We start from the raw sequence: 16002 nt of genomic DNA, 5'->3' as shown, positions 1-16002 counted from the left end.
TGGATGCTTGGATTCCCCAATGCATAAAAAACCCACACGCATGTGGGTTTTTTAACTGTAATAATCCTAAGCGTGCATGCGTGAGCACACAGTAAGAACCTCAGTGTACATCTACATTTGAGAGTTCACAGATGTAACCAAATGGACCCTTACATTTGGTACACTCTCAGATTGAACCCATTCTGGGTCGGGAACCCTTTTTGGTGTTTCAACTATTATGTTATACTTTAGCTATTGAAAAATAGAACGAATGACACAGAAACATAGCTTTTTCAGAAAACTGTCAGGATGTAGAAGAACATTTTTAGAATCTAACCCAAAATGGGTTAAATGAGCACTCGTCATTTCACAGTGCACAACCACACACTGCATTGTTTTTTATTGTCTGGGTGGGTGGCTGACAGACCTCTCCGTCTATCTGTCTCACCCTCATGCTCTCTCTCTCTCTCTCTCTCTCTCTCTCTGGCGTCCATTACAGGACAGGCCTGCTGTCAGCGAGCTTGTATAGCCGGAGGGGAAGTTCCCATTTTGTGGGAGCATGTGGCAGGGAGCCTCCAAATCTCCTCTAATGAGCCAATATGTAGGAGGGCTAAGCCTTTGGCAGGGGTCGGCCAGAGAGAGTGCCGCTCCGTGCCCGCACGAAAAACAACACGCATACGTAGCCTGTTTTTCCCTGTTCACTGACATTTAAATCTGAATGAGACTTTGGTGGATTAGGGCAGACGGATTGTGGGTGGTGGTGTGGGTGGCGTGTGTGTGTGTGTGTGTGTGTGTGTGTGTGTGTGTGTGTGTGTGTGTGTGTGTGGGAGGGGTTGGACCCACTGCCCTGACCACAAGCCACTGTCGTTTACATTGACATTTACATATTTTTAAGTTTTTATACCTCGACCATCTCTCACATTTACATTTTGGAGCCTCGTGCTCTTATTCAAAGTGCCTTAACAATCGGCAGGCAGGTGTTCTGGGGTTCACTTCACAGCCATGCTCAAAGGGGTCGTCGGTTGACAAAACAACATTATTGTCTGTCGATTGGGCCTCGGCCGGCGTTGTATTTGTGACCTTTCACTTCCAGGATATATATACACTGCAGATCCAAACCGCTAAGGCTGATATGTGTGAACGCAAAAAGGTGGAGGAGGAGAAGAAGAAGAGGGGCAGGCTGTTTGAAAACCGGCTCAATATTGAGGTAGAAGCATGGGGGGGGGACTTACCTTTGGGTGTGGTAGGGGAGAAAAGCTTCTCAGATCCTACATCGGAAACCTGGGGAACACATGAAGAAAGACACATTGTTGGTAGGATTCAGTTTTGTGGACCTGCTTGATTAACCACTCGTTGGCCGCCATTTACTATAGTGTCACTCATGTGAATGACCAAAACCCCAAAACACCATCCTAGAGAGAGTATATTTTGTTCAACAGCAAAAGAAGACACAGGCAAAGTGTAACGACTATGCAGTATACAAACAGTATATGTGTGACATACAGCTGTGGTGTGTTGTACCATTATATGCTATATATGTAGTATACCGTGGTGACATTTTGGGGGCAAAAGCGCATAGGTCTACCGTCTGCTAACCATTTCATCCACTGCCCACGCACGAGCGTATAGCCTATACGGGCACATGTTGCGCAGGAAATAATTATGGTATACCGTCTGAAAAAACCTACATCACAGCACTGTGTGACAGTAGGACATGCAACTGTTCCACTGTCTCACTACTCTCTGAGAACTAATAAGTACCACACACTCAGTACTCAGTACTTTAACCCATTCTGACCTGAGATCAGATTCATACGAGGTTTCCGCCGGACACACACTGGTCTGATGAACCCATTCTGACCTGAGATCAGATTCTAAAAAAATGTCAGTCGTTCTTCGATTTTTCAAAAATAGCAGACCTACAAGCTCGTATCGCGCCACTCGGTGGCGCGATACGAGCTTGTAGATCTGCTATTTTTAAATAGCTAAAGCATAACATGATGCCAACACCAAAATGGGTGCCCGTTCAGAATGGGTTAAGTAACTGGCAGCTAGTCCGACATACACACCCATTTCTGCCACCACATAACACTAGCACAACCTGCTAACTAGCACAAAGTCCTACACAGTATATATCAACATAAAATAAAAGGCCTTTACTCTGGTAGGAATACACCACTCAACTGCATAGCACCGAATAGAAACTTGGCATTGTCCACACATGGTTTGAAAAACAACAGACAATACGTGAAATATCAACAGCACAGCATCAACAGCACACTCTGAATAACACACTTATTCTCCTATCACGATCACAGCTGCTTCTTCTTCAACTGATAGTCTGTCTCCCTGTCTGCCTTCCTTCTTCCTGTGGAGGTAACATTAGGGGGCAGTCTTGTGCCACCTGAGAGCCCTCACACATGAGGCTGAGAGCAGGGAGTCAGCATGTCAGCCATGCCAGATCAGAACACAAGCGCACGCGCACACACACACACACACACACGCACACGCACACACACACACACACACACACACACACACACACACACACACGCACACACGCACACGCACACACACACACGCACACACACACGCACACACACACACGCACACACACACGCACACACACACGCGCACGCACGCACACACCCCACAGGGCTTACATAGACCCTGGGCGGAAATCTCATTTTGTTTCTGTGATGTATTTGAGTGGAATAATAGGCTACAGCCCACAAATAGCATCCTGTTCTTTTAAAGTGAGAGCCACAATTCAGATGTAACAAACATGCGGCAAGTAAATGGATTCATCCACTTATGCCGAGATAATCGTTTGACCATTGTCACGGAGCGCAGTTGCTACGCAGTAAAAACCTGAGATTTAATTTAAATCTCAGTGTGTAAAATGGATTTGTTACAGATTGTTGGAATCTTGGCAGTTCTAGTATCCCTCCTTTTCGCCAAAATCTTTGATATACCGGTATGCTAGAATAATATGCAGATTTGTTTTTACTTGACCACAAATACCAAGAATGCTATTCAGATAGCATGTCGTTTAGACAAATTCTAGGTTTGATCTTGGCCTGGTATCCTAGTTTCTTTGAAGTAATAATTTTGTTTTCTTTGCTCTCTACTTATGTGACCATTTACAGTTTTACACTGTTGTTTGTTGACTAGCCCATTCTGACCGGGCACCCATTTTGGTGTTGGCATCATGTTATGCTTTAGCTATTGAAAAATAGCAGATCTACAAGCTCATATCGCGCCACCGAGTGGCGCGATACGAGCTTGTAGGTCTGCTATTTTTGAAAAATCGAAGACACTTTTAGAATCTGATCTCAGGTCAGAATGGGTTAATGATGAAACTGTCAGGATGTAATAGACATTTTTAGAATCTGATCTCAGGTCAGAATGGGCTAGGGTTCATGCCATTTACTCAGCAGCAAGTCGCTCTGGATAAGAGTTTCAAATTGTCAAGGACTTCCATTGGCTACAGCAACGATAAAATATAGATATACAAAGACATACAATAGATGTACTACTGTATGTGTGTTCTTTTTTGCAGCATGATCAGAGCTAGAGGTGCACCATGCATGGTCAAATCAATCGATACCGATAAATCCAAAGCATGTATCCAGTTAGGTTTAGGGTCTACCTTGCACCTGATTGCAACTGTGATTCTGGGTGCCGATAAAGACTTCGACACATATTAGTTCAAACAACTTAAATGTAATAAAGATGTAACATTTATTTTAACCAACTTCCAACTTGTTGGCCTTTTAGTTCTACAGTTCTACAGTAGACCCTTTTTGAAATCTTCCCCAGAAACACTGATTGAATGTGTATAGCCTTCAACCATCACAAAAGGCTTTTTCAGCTTCACATTCAAACCTAAATATGATATTGGCTAAAAAAATAGCAGGATATTTCACAGATATAGATTTCCCGATACAGCCGATACTGATATGATGACCAATCAGGGGGCGTGCATACGTAGACGCCAAGGGGTGCTTGAGCACCCCCCTAGTGGCCCTCTCTGGACCAACATGCCCTTTTGTCACGTCCATTTGGTACAAATGTTTTCTTGTTTTGTATTACGTGTATTACACTGTATAGTATGTGGCCCATGGCGACATCGATCAATTCTGGATTAAAAGCTTATAATATATTTATTTATACATTTGTCATGATGTTGTATGTGTGTGAGACTGTCCACACACACACACACACACCCACACGGGAGGCATCGTGCCCCTCCCTCCCCCCTCCCTCTACACTCTGCACATGGCAGAAGTTTGCAGAAAGGGCTTTCTGACTTCTTACATTCTCACGAATGACGGACCCGGTCCAAAGAGTTGGACGGTCGTGACCACAAGCAGCCCAGCCAGGTAACAATAAATAAAACGACCCAGGCCACTTGGACCATGTCCATGCATGTGGCCGCTGACTCGGAGGGGAAAGTGAGCGAAAACGAGAGATCTACTACTAGGCGCATGTGGGGCATCGGAGCTGCATGCCTGCAGAAGCCCCATGAGCGATGTCGATCTGTCATTCATATGGAACGAACGTACGCTTAGCTTGATGCTAACGTGACCCCCCCCCCCCCCCCCCCCCTTTCTCTCTCTCTCGAGTCTCTCTCTCTCTCTAACGTGCGATAGAGACTAGAGAGACGAGTCTCTCTCTCAGCAGGGAATGCTTCAAATTGACATTGGTTGTTCAAGTTAAATTGATGTGTTTATGTTATTATGGTATTTACCATAATTATAGGCAATATGCCAATATTGAAAAAATGACCAGTGAGCAGGCTCATCAAAAATGTAAGATTTGCACTATTTCTGCTGTGCAGACCCGTTTTTGACCCGAAAATAACCACTTTATAATCGGAAATACCCACATTTTTTCGCACGGGCGCTTCACGCCTGTGCATGTGAGCCGGTAGCAATTGGAGACCTCCATCTGTGAAGTACTGGATACGGCTCTCTCTCAGAGCACAGAGCCGGGCTCTGTGTGTGTGTGTGTGTGTGTGTGTTAGAGAAATGTTTTTTTTTTTTTACATTTAAGGTGCCCTTTTGTTTCACTTGAGCACCTGCCCCTCAAAGTGTCTGTGCACGCCACTGTGACCAATTGCTTGTGCATCCCCGTTCAGAGCAAAATAAATAAATATGATATAAAATGCCAGGAATACATCATGGCACAGCATATACTGTATAAACCTATTCTCTTGTAGTGAGAATGTAGCTGAATCAAACAGAAGACTATCAATTGTCAGTGGAGTCACCCAGACTAAACACTACAAAGCTATTCTCCTCTTGTGCACATGTGGACATGTAGATCCTGGCCTTGGTGTCCTTGCCGAATCAAACAGTCCATACGTTACTACAAATATACACGGCCACCGCACAGCAGACGCTATACACATTCTCAACACTAAGAATAGAGGCGGTAAAATGCAGACCACCTGGCATTGTCAGATAATTTATGTGGCGACACAACCTTCTGCGTCTGAGGACGGCGATATTAACAACAAACCTCCTCCGTATAGCCTTTGATCTCCGCCTATATGCAGAGGGATTTATATGTAAACCCATGATTTGACTCCTGCTGCGTTAGCTCCCCTCTCTCACTTGTTAAAAAAAAGAAGGTAATGGAGGTTAGGAGCTGAACATATGTTCCGCCCAAAAGGGGCCAGGTGTCCTTAACCACCAGGATTTCATTTTATATACAACACAAAAGCAAGCATATGTAAAGTATAAGCAGCAAATCAGAGAGACACGGGGAGCACAAGAGCTGAAGAGACACGGGGGCAAATGAAAAAGCAAACGATTGTGTAAACACAGATGGCTGTCCTTGGCATCCTGCGCACTCCCATGATCTACAGTATTTTGAGGACATCCTCTTCTTTCCAAAGGCCTCACAATAACTCCTTACGCTGTCACAGTCCTGTGTTTGTGGGCGAGGGAGAGTGTGCGGGTATGTGCATGTGGGCGGCTCTGTGTACGTGAGTGAGCGATACGTGTCTGTATGTGTCTTTGTGCCAGCATTTTCTCCGAGCACTGAACACCACAACCACACTCAGAAATACAGCAGCGAATTTCCCCACCCAGAAGTATCAAACAAGGTCAATACGTTTCGGTCTTTGGTCTCTGCAAAACATTTGTCGACGAGGGCAGAAGGAAGTGAAAGCTCAGCATAGAAAAGGTGGTGTTGGGTTTCCTCTGACAGTATAGACGAAGGGAGAGGCGAGGCAAGGAGACAGGAGAGGAGAGCAGAAGTGAGCAATGGAAAGGAGAGCCGAGCAGTGAAGACGCCATGAGAGCAAGAGCGAAGGAAAGGAGATGAGGGCAATGGAGAATTGGAGACGAGAGGAGCGCAGAGAAAATCGGAGAACAATATGATGGGGATGAGTGTAGAACAGGGGAAGCGGAGAGCAGAGGGGAACAGAGTAAAATGGAAGACAGGAAAAAGAAAGAAGCAGGGAGAAAAGAAAGAAGAGAAAGAAGAATAAAGGAGAAGAGAAGACAAGAGAGTAGAGCAGGGGGCAGTGAGATGAGATGAGGAGAGCAGAGGAAAGCAAAGGCGAGACAAGAGTGTTGTGTTCATTGCCCTCTTTCAGTCTCCCAGAACCGGGGCGCCAGCCCAACAACACAGACTCTTTTGTTAGCTTTGGACAACATTAAACGCTCCAGTACCAAGCCTTAGCACCGCAGCACAGCACAGCACAACCTCAGCCCTGATTCATGGTCCCGGAGGCCCCTGGGTGAAAAAGAATAAAACATAGGGGGCTCAGGATGAAATGAAGCTTGGCAAATGGATACAGAAGTCAGCTCGGGGGCTCACTCACAGTGGCACAGGGTCACGAAAGCGGGAAAAAAAAGGGAAAAAAGAGAAGGGGATCCGTTCACGCGGTAGCCCGCTATGACTGTTAAAACAACTGTTATGACCAAAGCTGTTAACCGAGAGAACAGGCGAGACGCAACATTTTCTCCCCGTGAAGGAAAAGATAAACCATACTTTGGTTGTGCGTACGTCACCCATGCCATCTATTTATTCCTGCCCAGACCGTTTTGACTACGCGAGTAACTCATTTTAACCCATTCTGAACGGGCACCCATTTTGGTGTCAGCATCATGTTATGCTTTAGCTATTTAAAAATAGCAGATCTACAAGCTTGTAGGTCTGCTATTTTTGAGAAATCGAAGAACGACTGACATTTTTTAGAATCTGATCTCAGGTCAGAATGGGTTCATCAGACCAGTGTGTGTCCGGCGGAAACCTCGTATGAATCTGATCTCAGGTCAGAATGGGTTAAATGTTCCCAAAAACACAGCGGTTACACTGACAACAACCGATATTTAGGCTTTTAGCACTGTGTTTTGCACCTGCCAAGTCTGTATGAGTCAGTCAGTATAATCCACAATTACAAGGCTGCCTTACAAGAGCACTTCTTAAAAAGGCATGTCAAAACAAGAGCCCTGATTCGTTGGCAAGCTGTTGCGTGTTTTCGCAGAACTTTTTCTGGGCTTTTTCGATGGCTGGCCAAGTTGACATTTTTCTGCGGGGGCTGCAGCGCTGTTCTGGAAGCCGAGGCTATGCCTGCAGTCTCGGCTCACAAAGAGGTCACGTATAACAAATCCTTCACACTCTCTTTGTTGAGGTGAACTCAGGCGGCCATCAAAAACAGACAGAGAGATGAGACGGGGGGAGGGAACAGAGAGGAAGAGAGGAAGAGAAAGAGGCAGACAGAGGGGAATAAAGAGGAGCAAAGGCCAGGTTTTCTAAAGGAAACTGGAATGGGGGAGCGCTACCCATAAAAAAAAATGAAGGGGGAAATTCAAGCCACATTGCCTGGGAGCCAAAAAGCCCTTGGAGCGAGCCGCAGGAACCCTGACCTTTTACGTGGGGGCCGTCTGCTATTTGAGCCTGGGGCTTGGTGGGGCCATGGGCCTACCTCTCTACCTCTCTGGGGGCCCGTCGGCAGGCCTCAGCTTTCCTTCCCTATTCTATTCATTAGCCATGCTTTATGATTCAGCTTCCTCTGAGCCACACAAGAGCTCCCTGAGGAAAGAAGCCTGAGCTAGAGAGAGAGAGAGAGGGGATGAGAGAGAGGGGGGGGGGGGGGGGGTGACGCCAGAGAGCGAGGAGAAGGAGAGGTGAAAAAATGCAATGAGGAGGTCACGGGGGCTCAGTCAGGGCCCCTGCTCTCAGCAGCTGTGAAATCCTCCCGTTTCCTTGTCGTGCACAGAGGGAGAGGTGTGTGTGTGTGTGTGTGTGAGAGAGAGAGAGAGAGAGAGAGAGCGCACAAGAGAGAACGAGAGAGAGACAGAGACTCAGAGAGAGAGAGAGTGAGGCAGAGAGACGAGTGTTAAGAGTGGGAGGGTGGTAGTGCTAGGCTAGCAGTAGTACTATAGTAACCCCACCAATGGAGTGGGTCATCTCCCCAAAGAGCCCCACGTGGGAGCATAATTCCCAGATTTAGAGAATGGCAAATTACAAATTACACTGTTATTTGTTTTAAAAAGCCCTCACTCGCTCCCCCACACATCCCAACACGGCCAAACACCAGTGACTTATTGGCTGCATAAATCTCTGGATAATAGCAGAGCGGCATAGGAGGTGGGGGGGGGGGGGGGGGTGCAGAAAACCCTCTCGCCAGCATTAAGGGAGACATTTACTGCCAGGCTTTCTCTACTTTTGCTGCCACAGCAAAGAAACAAGGAAGGGAGAGAAACGAGGAAAGGGGGGAGAAGGGGGGATCTTTGGCAATTTTCACAAGTCCACATTGCTTTTACTTAACAACACCGCAAGCTAATTAATTTAGAAAATCTCTCCGACAAGCGTAATTGCATAAAAAGAAAATTCTTCCAGCTGTTAAAACGGCTTCCGTGCTTCATTTCTGCATTGGCGACTGAGTCTGATTTGAAACACGTTCAGCGACACATGAGGGAAGGCAAAAGCGAGGGCGGTAATCAACCCAATGACCTTCAGGCATGAATTTATGAAAGGCATTGATCAGTGTGTGGCTGTGATTTCACTGAGACAGGAAGGTCAGCAATTACCCAGATTCAATTAACCTCATTTAGTGAAAGACTGCTGAGAGACCAATTTCTCTTCACCGCGACACCCCCTCCTCACCCGACTTCTCTTATACAAACACACACACGCACACACACACACGCGCGCGAGCGCACACACGCTCACTGGCGCACACATGCACGCTGGTGCACTCTCGCGAACATTATTCACACTTGCAATACATGCACACACCCACACAAACAAACACATGTCAGCCCGACCCGCTGGGCTGGCTTCATATCAAAGAACCCACATGGCTTTGCAAGCAACTACCTTTTGATCTACAAGCCCCTATTGCATGCTCTGCATTCCTCAGAGGTGAGCGAATCATTTTTACAAAATGATAGAAAAGGAAGAAAGAGCTGGAATAGAAGATATACCACGGCTGGATGTTAACGCCAAATCTAGAACAAATTGATTCCAAATCAAATATATGAGCGTGAAGAGAAAACAAACAAACACACAAACTCCACCCGGCTTCAACAAATCTATTTCTCCTTTCTACACAGGCTGGCAGGTGCTATCACAACAACCGCAGAGTGAAAACAAAGGAATAGCTCACGGTGGGGCCTTTGTTGTGGGTCTGCGCCCGCCTGTGAAGCTGGTAATTATATGGCTTATTTCGGAGTCATCTGGCGTGCACTCTTCTTGTTCTTAAGCAACCTGTTTGTACAGAGGAGTTCCTCTCAATGACAAGGGCTGACTTTAACACTCAACCCCAACCCATGTACGGCGGGCACAAGTCCATGTCATTGTATTGTCCTACTAAATTGTTGCGCTGTGCTTAACGTGAGGTTGTTGTGAGGACATGTAGTACACTGATATGTTCCTGCAACAATATCATCATCAAATGAAAAAAAAAAAACAGCTATTGTTTATAGCGAATTAAAGTGTAAGACCACTTTGGTAGAGGTTTGGGTTGTGTAGTTACCTTGCCATGATGTAACTCCAAATGTGGACAAGAAATAAAAAAAGAATTGCTCCAATGATTAGAAATTGATCATTCAAAATATGCTCCTCGTTGATATAGAGCATCACCAAAACTCATGTGGTTTCATTTTCTTTTTATAAAAATTACTATTTGAAGATCTGGACCCACGGATCCAGTCCTGGTTTTCTTCCTAATAAAAATTGACAAAATCAACGGGAAGTTAACATTTTTATAAAATAAATGAAACCAAATGAGTTTGGGCGATGCTCTATATTGTCTGAATCAACTTTGTTTGTGTTTTGTTTACATACTAAAATAGTGACTTTGAGAGCTATTTCAGCTTACAATGTAAGTGAATGAGGAGCATATTTTGAATGATCAATTTCTAATCACTGGAGCAATTATGTTTGAGTGGGACGCAGGGTGAACTTCAGGGGACCCCCACACAGAGTTTCACCACTCACTTCACACAGGTGTGTGGTCTTACACTTTAAGTGATTATGTGCTTTAGGTCCTTGCCTGAGAAATACTTTTACATGAACATCAGGACGATGTGTGCGTTTCGACTGTGTGGAGGATATCTGTGCACGTTATCTGTGCAGGTGGGCATATTTCAGAAGGTTGTGCAAGACCACTTTGATAACATTTGTAGTTACATCATGATAAGGAAACTACACAACCCAAACCTCCAAAAGTGGTCTTGTACTTGTAAGCATATAAATGAATGACTGTGTAGCAGACTTTTTGAATTTATGGGTGGGAGAAGATAACCGTAATATTATAATTTAGCTTGTATCCCATTGTATGATTCATACATTGATGTGTTACAGGATCTTCCCTGACTAAATAATTACAGCAACCTTTTTCCATAAGTGGGTTTCTAACATAATGTAATAGATCTCTTCAAATGTATACAAGCCCATATGTAACCATAAACCAACTACTGTATAAATACCAACACTGCTGCAGTGGTCGTTTAATTGAGCATGCTAAAAGTTATAAATCAAAGAACTCACATCATGGTTGCATAGTTCCCTGACAGCCAAATGAGTGAGTTTATTTGATGCCTCCAGGGAGGAGGCACTTGACACTGTAGTATATCACTACTAGCATGGTTAGTCTGGGCTCTGCAAAGCAGTGGAATGATGTAACACAGAGCCACATGGAAATATCAGAAGGCCAGGGACGGAGACGGAGAGGGGGAGGGGGAATAGCAAAGGGGATAGAGAAATAAAAATAAGGCCACACATGTATTTATCTTTAAATTGATGCAAGATAGACAGACAGACAGACAGATAAGAGGGGCGGGCAGTGTTACATTAGAAGGAGGGTACCCACATACTGGCATGGACAAGCACGTTCTCAATTAACTCTGGCACCACCTTTCTGCCACTGGACCCCCAACCTCAAACCTGACACCTACTGTAGCAGCTCCTATCGACACGCACGCATGGACGCACGCGCGCGCGCGTTACGCTTGTGCTAATTCGCCGTCCTGCTCACCGTTTTATCACTGTCAGCTTCCTCCTTCACTGCCCTGACCTCCTCTCCATTCCCCTCTGTCCCTCCATCACCCCTACAGTTCTCTTATCTCCCTCACCCTGGTCCTAGTAGGACAGGACGCCACCAAAGACACATCGGGGTGGGGGAGGGTGGGTGCAGTTTGCCATGCACATCACAATGGTGTCAGGGTGTGCCTACTGGGCAGATAAGATCAATATTTCACAGTGAAGCCGCCATGAAAACCTGCAAAACCTGTCCGTCGTTCCAGCCAGTCACGCCACCATATATGGCCATTAGTCCCTCACGCCTCATGACACATTACACCACCATATAGTCAGTCCGTCACGTCTTGTGACACACTCCATATATGGCCGTCTCCATATGAAGATCACGACACTGACCTCATCAAACCCTGGATAGCCATACATGGAGAAGACTGGATCATCACCTAGATCTGCATATACATATGGAGCCCGGCCAGCAACTCTACATTTGATCTCAAACCTCAAACCCTTATAGATCTCCATATATGGAGCTGACCTGTTCTGACATTCCATAATGTTGATCCTTTACCACCCGTCCATCCTCTTCAATGTCTCCCTTTTGACTGATACTGAAAACTAGAGTTCTGAACAGGCCCAAAAATTAAGGCCGGCCCTACCTGGGCCCTCATCAAACCCTGTACACTAAAGACACTGCCCCCGCTGCCACCCTTAGATCTCCATATATGGAGCTGACCTGTTCTGACATTCCATATGTTGATTTGATCTCAACAAACTCTGTACAGTCAAGACACGCTCCATATAGGGCCAGTATAAAAATTCATTCCATATGTTGATCTGACCCCCCATGCCAAAGCGCCAGCGCTCGCCCAGCAGTCTGCCGTCACCCAGGCGGAAAGCGTGCTTCTCGATCCCTCAAGGCGTCTTACTGGTTATCATGCTTTATCAGAGTAGAAAGTGTAGAAAGACAGGAAACCAAGGGCAGAGAGACATAGAATGAAGTGCGGGACTTGGATTTGAACTCGGCTCCTCCCAGCTCGCAGTACATATAGTCTGTGGTTGAGCCACCATGCACCCCGACATTGCATACATTATGAACAACCAACGCCACGCACTCTGTCAATGCTAAATGTTAACGACTTATGCTAGGTTAGCGATTAATGCCACGTTAGCTGTGCATGGCGGCGGGGCCCGGGGCCCCCTGACGGGCGACGGGGACACCAAATTAATTATCTCTCCCTTTGCATTTGTCCTTCCGCCCCATCCCTCCCTCACTGTTCCAGAAACGTAATGACCTCCCCAGCGGGCGTTTATTATAAGCTACAGTATAGTGCTACCATTTTCCCAGGAACTACTGGGCCAGCAAACTAAGGAACTACACCCCCTCCCTCCCACCACCAGCATGTCAGAACAAGTGTGGGCCAGCACAGGGAAAACACACACACACACACACACACACACACACACACACACACACACACACACAGAGAGATGGAAACCTCCCACGTGAACTGTCAACTACTGGGCCCTGAACCTCACCTCCAGCATCATTAACCCATTCTGACCTGAGATCAGATTCTAAAAGTGTCTTCGATTTTTCAAAAATAGCAGACCTACAAGCTCGTATCGCGCCACTCGGTGGCGCGATATGAGCTTGTAGATCTGCTATTTTTCAATAGCTAAAGCATAACATGATGCCAACACCAAAATGGGTGCCCGGTCAGAATGGGTTAAGATGCTAATGAATTCCATAGTGACCATCTCTGCACGGAGCGCGCACACACATACACCTACACTACATCTACACACAGGTATGCACGCGCGCACGCACGGGTCGCACGCACACACACACCACTGACAGACACAAATAGCTTTTTTACATTTAGCACTAACCCTTTCACAGCTGGCTGACATGTAGGCTATGTGCATGTGCATATGTGTAAATCTCTTTACACTTAGACCTCGCCAACATTTTGTGTGTGTGTGTGTGTGTGTGCACGCACACGTGTATGCGTGTGTGTCTCTCTCCTCTCCCTAGCAACAGAGGCAGGGAAATCTATGCCGCGAGCTGAGGGGCTCCAGCTTTGTGTAAAATATTACCCATCATCACCCTTTACCTTCTCTCCCTTCCCCCTCTCTTCCGTCTCCTTCCCTCCCACATACAGTATACTCCCCCTTCCCATGTCCTTCTCTCCTTCACTTCTCTGCCTCTGTATGTACCCTCTCCCTGCTCTCCTCTTCCTCCTCTCTTCCCCTCCCCTCCTCCTGTGTGTGTTTTACTCCTCTCTTCTCCTCCCCAAGCTGTCTGGGGTTGAGCAGTGGCCGGGCCCTTATCAGGGCCGCCTGTCGGCTTCATATACAAATTAGCGCTGTATCGGGAGAGAGCAGGGGCCTTGTTTCATCAGCGGGGAGGAGAGGAGGGCAAGCTAGAGGCATGCAGCGTGGGGAGAGAAAGTGAGAGACAGAAACGCAGAGGGGCAGAAACGCATCACATTAAAGTGTTTCTTCACGCTGTAGACAGACGGGGAGAGGGGCTCACAAATCAAAGCATCCACCACCGGAGGAGTCCTGTTGGTGCGTGCGTGTGGGCATGTGTTGTGTGGCTGGTGCAGGTGGGGGCGAGCCCCATGCCCCCTAAACTAACCAGATATAGAGAAACAGGCATGCACACACGCAGAGGTGACTATGTGGGTGCAGGCAGGGCAGTGAATTCAACGCACCGTTTTCTCAGAAAGAACAAAATTGTGAACATATACAGTAGTGTCACAGTCAGTCAGTCAGCTTGCTAAATCTCTCACGGGAAATCAAATGAGGGCCGTGTTGTGGACCGACTATCAACACCGTCTCAACCCCAAGTCTATGAGCATCGACACACCCGCCGAGACAAAACATCAGCGAAGCGTCATCGCTAAGTGACATGGGGTGCAATGAGCCTGGATGGCAATAAAAGCAGACAAATCGTCTCGACCGTCGTTCGCCCCACTCGACGCCCCCAACGCATGCCGGAGGTGATATTAGCCGCAGCCAGTGTTTACAAACCGTACTGTGTTTAAATAATGTGCTGTTGTACACACGGCACATCTCTCCATCCCTATACGTTGCTGTCAGGTGTGTGGTGAAGGGGCAGCTAGAGGGGGGGATTTGTTGGTGGCAGAAAAGTTGATAACAGTGAGATAGTGTTATCTATCCCATTCTATACGGGAACCCATTTTGGTGTCAGCATTACGTTATGCTTTAGCTATTTAAAAATAGCAGATCTACAAGCTCATATCGCGCCACCGAGTGGCGCGATACGAGCTTGTAGGTCTGCTATTTTTGAAAAATCGAAGAGCGACTGACATTTTTTAGAATCTGATCTCAGGTCAGAATGGGTTAATCAGACCAGTGTGTGTCCGGCGGAAACCTCGTATGAATCTGATCTCAGGTCAGAATGTGCTATGCCAGGAGGGGTGAGATAAGGGGTCAGAGAGAGAGGCACGGCACGGAAGACACGCATACGTACATTGAACAGTCTCCGCCCTAACACCCATGGCAACGAGACGGGGAGTGGAAACAGAGAGAGGGAGAGAGAGAGAGAGAGCAAAGGAGACAGACAAACAGAGAGAGAGAGAGAGAGAGAGAGAGAGAGAGAGCAAAGGAGACAGACAAACAGAGGGGGATAAGATAGGGGGAAAAAGATACATTGGCAGAGTGTAAAAAGGGGACAGTAAGAACGCGGGGAGATGAAAAATATGAGTGAAACAAGAGGAGGCAGAGATAAGGGCCACGTACTGTACGTATACGGCAGCAGTATAGCCTGGTTCGGCACGGCATGACTGAGTGCGGAAAAGGGGGGCCGTGGCCTTCCTTCTCCTCTTTAACCCATTCTGACCTGAGATCAGATTCATACGAGGTTGCCACTGGACACACGCTGGTCCGACGAACCCATTCTGACCTGAGATCAGATTCTAAAAATGTCAGTCGTTCTTCGATTTTTTTTCAAAAATAGCAGACCTACAAGCTCGTATCGCGCCACTCGGTGGCGCGATATGAGCTTGTAGATCTGCTATTTTTCAATAGCTAAAGCACAACATGATGCCGACACCAAAATGGGTGCCCGTTCAGAACGGGTTAATGTCAGAATGTGTGCCAGCTAGAGATAAGGGCTTCAGGTAATCTCCTGGAGGAACCAAAGGGGGTTGGGGGAGAATTCTTCATTATCTCCCCGGGCCCCGATAGGGATCAGACTATACCGCTGGCTCTGCGGCCAGCCCTCTGGACCGCTCAAATGGCTGCCAGGTCCCGTTTAAGTCGCAAATCTTTGTGGGCAATCCTGGTCTACAGTCAGTCGAGTTCTCACTATATAGTTACAGGCCTAATTGTGAGGTCAAGTGTTCAAATCTGTCTTGTGATCCTCCGCTCTCTGTCTGTCCTCTCCCTACTCAGCCCTCAAGCAGAAATGCCTTAAAAAGAAACATGGTCTTTCATTGAATCCGGCTGCTGACGTGTCATTCTTTGCTGCTATAGTTCTCTCACCAT

At 46.8% G+C, this 16002-nt stretch overlaps 1 protein-coding gene across 1 annotated transcript in view; it reads right to left on the bottom strand.

Moving 5' to 3' along the window:
* Positions 1–16002, bottom strand: part of fbrsl1 (fibrosin-like 1) — a 257829-nt gene that overhangs the window by 58597 nt on the left and 183230 nt on the right. The window contains exon 5 of the mRNA XM_083784806.1: positions 1212–1260. Within this exon, the coding sequence (XP_083640932.1) occupies positions 1212–1260 (49 nt within the window). The remainder of the gene's footprint in view (positions 1–1211; positions 1261–16002) is intronic.

The sequence above is a fragment of the Protomyctophum parallelum genome, assembly GCF_964188405.1.
Source record: "Protomyctophum parallelum genome assembly, chromosome: 15".
NCBI classification, from domain to species: domain Eukaryota; kingdom Metazoa; phylum Chordata; class Actinopteri; order Myctophiformes; family Myctophidae; genus Protomyctophum; species Protomyctophum parallelum.
This window is presented reverse-complemented; position numbering and strand designations above follow the sequence as displayed.